Source organism: Penaeus chinensis, chromosome 39 (genome assembly GCF_019202785.1).
Source record: "Penaeus chinensis breed Huanghai No. 1 chromosome 39, ASM1920278v2, whole genome shotgun sequence".
Lineage (NCBI taxonomy): Eukaryota > Metazoa > Arthropoda > Malacostraca > Decapoda > Penaeidae > Penaeus > Penaeus chinensis.
This window is the reverse complement of record NC_061857.1, coordinates 3887760-3892759: the sequence shown is the minus strand read 5'-3', so window position 1 is coordinate 3892759 and position 5000 is coordinate 3887760. Positions and strand designations below refer to the sequence as shown.

The following is a 5000-nucleotide window of genomic DNA, read 5'->3' as shown; positions in this document are numbered from 1 at the left end:
TCAGAACTCATGGTCATCCCAGGAGAGGACCCAGAGAGCAACAGCTGGTTGCTTAAGGGTCATTAGCTTGTCGAGTGTGACACGTGACGAAGGAACTGTGTTGTCGTCAGTCAGCCCACAGGTGCAACCCCTCTGTGTGTGGGCGGAGTAGTCTCTCATTGCTAGCTCTCGTTGCTAGCCTGTTGCTCACTGCTGGCAGATTCTTTGCTCGGACAATGGTAGACAGCAGAATCAGGAAAGTAGGAGGAAGAGCAGGCAGATATTTATGCAGGACTAGAGAATAAATTGGTGATAGATTATGGAGAACTTTTGACCCTCATCAAGGATTTACTGTATTTCTTTCTTGAGAGAGAGATAAGGAGGGGCACGTGTGTATAGAGTAACTGTTGGTTTGTCTGTCTGATAAATTTTGTAAATTATAATCTTTGTTTTATTGAGCTCACCATTTGTTTTTGGTAGTTTGTGTGCTGTTTCCTCCGGGAGGAATCTCTGTAAATAGGTCAGTCAGGAGAAATAGGTATTAATTTAACCAAGGATTTACCAGTGTGTCTTGGCCTTGGGGCTAAGTTAAACTTAAACTTATCTTAGGGTCTTGAAAGATCAAATAGGTTACTCAAGCATGAGTAGAGGTGCACTAGGTCACCGGACCTGCACTTGTATCTTGTAATTGAATGAAGTTTCACACTAATGGATCTTAAGACTGAAGGCAATGAGGCTAAGCAGGCTGGATGTCAGCAAGGACACATTTAGTTTCAAATGAGTAAATGTAGGACTTGTTGGTTTCATGTTACTCACATGTGTGACAGCAGGAGTCAAAGTAAGAACTTGTCACATTCATATTTGCTAAGGTTTTCCATCATTCCATCTGCATTCTATACACTTAACCAAGTCACTTGACCTCCACCTCTTTCATATTATCGTTTTCTTACTTCTCCATCTTTTCTGCCTTCTCATCTGTGGAGTGTGTTTTGAGAGTTGTGAAATGCATCATCTTGGAAAATAGAGAGATGATAGTAATTTTTTTTTTCTCTCTCTCTCCTCCTCCCCTGCCCTCCTTGGCCTCTACAGATTGGTAACTACAAGAGAACAACAAAGAGAATTGAGGATGGAAACAGACTGTGCGACGATCTTATGAAGTTGGTCTCAGAGAGAGCGGAGATTGAGAAAATGTATGCGAAGAACTTGAAAGAATGGGCAAAAAAGTGGAATAACATTATTGAGAAAGGTGAGTTAGTATTAATGCTCTCTCTTTTTTCTTGTTTTTTTTTTTTTCCCCATTTTTCATATTTCCTTATTTCCTTTTTTGCTAATTATTTTTCTTTTCCTTTTTATCTATTGTGTCTTCCTCTCCCTCTCTCTCTCTCTCTCTCTCTCTCTCTCTCTCTCTCTCTCTCTCTCTCTCTCTCTCTCTCTCTCTCTCTCTCTCTCTCTCTCTCTCTCTCTCTCTCTCTCTCTCTCTCTCTCTCATCTCCCTCTCCATCCTTTTTCTCTTCTCTACTTCTCTAATAATTTTTCTTCTTCTCTTAACCCAATGCCGCCGGGGAAAATGAATAAAAAATGCTGTGCTCATTTTCTATATTTTTGTGAAATGTCTCTGCACATAGATGGCTCTGCTAGTGCTTAGCCACAAAGGAGTCAGTTAGTAGACCTTGTGACCTTACCTGATTTCAATTGGTGGGAAAAACTTATTTTTTACAAGTGCTATGAATAGTGTTATTTTTATTATAAACATTATAATTACTATAATGTTATAAACATTAGTAACAGCAAAATAGGTAACGTAAAATATTTTCGTAAATCAAAGAAAAGGGTAAACGGGGGAGACAGGCAGTACTCGTAAATGGCTCATTGGTGACTCAATACAAGGGTAGCCATCTATGTGTAAAAACAGTCATACAAGTACTCCAGTGGGCATAGCACGTACGTACACGTCATGCCCATTGGCATTGGGCTAAGAAAGGTCTATAGAGTTTAAGGTCCAAACATTTGTGCTCATTGTATCCTTCTCAATGCATGATGATTAAAATATGTGAGATAGAGAGAGTGAGTGAGTGAGTATGTGTGCGTGTGAGATTTTGCAGGAGCTTTCTAACTTGATAAGGTAACAGAACAAGATAAAGTCCTTTAGGCTCCCTTTTGTAAGATTTCAGTCCTTTTTTCTACATTGTCTTAGTTCAGTTACTTAGAAGACATGAAAATTACAAATTAGTGAGTCATATACCAAAAAGGATGAAATTTATCAAACTACACAACAGTGTAACTGACAATTAATTCTGTATGTCTGCTTTTAAGAAAATGGTACATCTGGAAGTGATATTAGACATTTTTTTCTTTCTTTTCTTTTCTTTTCTTTTCTTTTCTTCCCTTTCTTTCTTTTTATATTGATAGACAGGCCCTTTGGCATTCTTTTAGACAAGAAACTTTTTTTCAGGGCCAGAGTACGGGACCACAGAAGCAGCTTGGAAGGGAGTGCTGATGGAGGCAGAGCAACGGTGTGAGCTGCACATGCGTGTGAGAGAAAATCTAATCAATGATGTCCACAGCAGCGTCAAACAGTGGCAGCGTGACAATTACCACAAGGTAGGAAATGGCAGAATTCATCACAAATGAAATTCAAAACAAGATTGTCTTCCATTAAATAAGAAGAGATAGGTCACTGTCCTATTTTGTGAAAGTCTAACTCACGTGAATGATAGAAAATTACTGTAACACCTACAAAGTGATCAACTGATGTTTTGGCAACATACCAATACGTTAGATGAAAAGATAGATTTGGTATGGGATGGAAGGCAGCCTGGAAACGTCCCCAAAAGGGCAATATGTTGCATGCATTACAGCAGGTGTGATGAATTTCCCTCGGATGAAATAGGACCTTTTTTGGCACCTGTATCAACAAACATTTAGCCTATGCCATCACCACAGAACTACCAACATCATGGTGGTGCACAAACTTGAAGTTAGACACATCGCATGACTAAAACAAACAAAATAATCCATGAAGGATTTAACCCCTTGGATCCGAATGCTTTACAGGCATTAGGCTTACGTGATTCTTTTCTGCCGGGCATGTGGCTTGTAGGCCAGATGCACACAAAGACTCATGTGCAGGGACAAGACTCTATGCCTCCCCTTTGCAATATTCTCTGTTTTTATGCATAAGCATTTTTGCTTTTTTGCTATTTTCCAGTGTCCATATTTGTCATTTAATTTGCTCTACCCAGATAGTAAAAGACTTTTCTTTGTGCAGACTCCTTATCATCTCTAAGTAGTCTATAACTCTTTGCAAGAATATTCAGTTTTCTGTTATACAACCTGCATGGCCAGTCACACAGTGTTCTTCCAGTTATAGCTCACAGATAAATCATTCCACATTTTGTCTATCAATGGAATTAATGCAAAATGAGTCTAATTAACCTCCAAGAGGTTTGTGCACTTCTGGTGAATCTTTCCTGTAACCCTGGCCTTCAGCCATAATGCTCACAATGGCAGGTTACCCTGGCACACAGCCAAATTTTTCCATGATAGCATGTTTATGTCACCTGCTCCTCATGCCAAATTTTTTCATGATGTTATGGTCACGCCATCCAAATCTAAGGGGTTAAGAGGCAGAAATAAGAAAAGCTATATACATCCCACCAAATTAGAATATGAACACCAAGTTGAGCAATTTAAAATTATCCAAGATTATAGCAATAAGTATTTTGTGACAGGTCACATATCAGATTAATCTTGAACTCATGTCTGGTATATAAATATGGTTTGTAATTTTGCTGTCACAATTATAGCTGATGATATAATTAAAATGCTGAAGATACATCTCTTGTGATGTGAAGATATTTATTCTAATTCAAAACAGCCAGTGCACCAAATATTGTATGGTGTGCTTGACAGCAGTAATTCACAATAGTTTGATTAAAATGTTGAGTGTAGTACCAAATCCCCATTAGCTCTTGAAGAAAGTACTAAAGATATGAAATCAGATTCTTTGTAAAGAGGCAGGAAAACAAGATTAAAAATACTGAAAATTTTGAGGTATAACAAGCGTCTGTAGTAGATCTCATTTGCATGTTGCATAGTTCTTAAGGACAATTTTGGCCTTTCCAAGAGGCTAAAATAATCTAGAAGTTCTTAAAAGATGGTTCAAAAATAAGATCAGATAATGTCAGGAACCAGCCAGAATGTCAGTACCAAATATTCCATGATGGAAGATCATATTTTGATGCTACCAATTAAACTCATAGGCCAGGTGGGATGATTAACCCAGTGCCAATGGGCATGGCGTGTATGTACGTGCTATGTCCACTGTGAGTTACTTGTTTGATTTTTTTTACACATAGATGGCTACACTTGTACTGTTTTAAGCAAAGCTAAATGAATAGGTAAAGGAAGGTTGAGGATATACAAACCTTTATGATATCCTGTGAAAGGCTTTTATAGAAGAATAACTTGTTTGCTGTGCCAAGTTAATGCATTGTAAGTTGTGATGTATCATTTCTAGGAACAAAAAACTTCATTACATCCAGATTTATTTCCGTCTATATATCACCTCACCCTGGCATTCTTTGCTGCATTTCAGTCCATGATGGGCCAACTGAAAGAGAAGAAAGACATTGAAGACATGTTCAAGAAAGCTCAGAAGCCGTGGGCCAAAGTTTTGGAGAAAGTGAACAAACACAAAGCAGATTACCACAATGCCTGCAAGAGTGAACGTTCTGCGCAGAACCAGGAGCGTAATGCTGGTGGTGACTCCTCACTCTCTCCAGACCAGGTGGGTGCAATGACAGCTAAGAGACTGTCTAAGTAAACTGCTGTTGATATTTTTTAAGTCCTATGGGCTACAGATTTGCATTTCCTGTTCTTGTGGAAGGTTGAACTAAGATGAAATTGAGCTGTCACAGAGGATTTTGTCTTCTGTAATATGATTTAACAATAAATGGTGATTATTTGTGAGAAAGTCAAGTCTAGTTTCTGTGGGCAATAAAAGCAGAAAGCCTTTACAT

The 5000-nt window shown here is 38.5% G+C and overlaps 1 protein-coding gene across 4 annotated transcripts in view; it reads left to right on the top strand.

Annotated features, from left to right (window-relative positions):
• Positions 1-5000, top strand: part of LOC125046833 (protein kinase C and casein kinase substrate in neurons protein 1-like) — a 46548-nt gene that overhangs the window by 14180 nt on the left and 27368 nt on the right. For all 4 annotated transcript variants that reach the window (XM_047644811.1, XM_047644814.1, XM_047644812.1 and 1 more), the window contains exons 3-5: positions 1069-1225; positions 2432-2580; positions 4577-4768. In XM_047644811.1, the coding sequence (XP_047500767.1) occupies positions 1069-1225; positions 2432-2580; positions 4577-4768 (498 nt within the window). The remainder of the gene's footprint in view (positions 1-1068; positions 1226-2431; positions 2581-4576; positions 4769-5000) is intronic.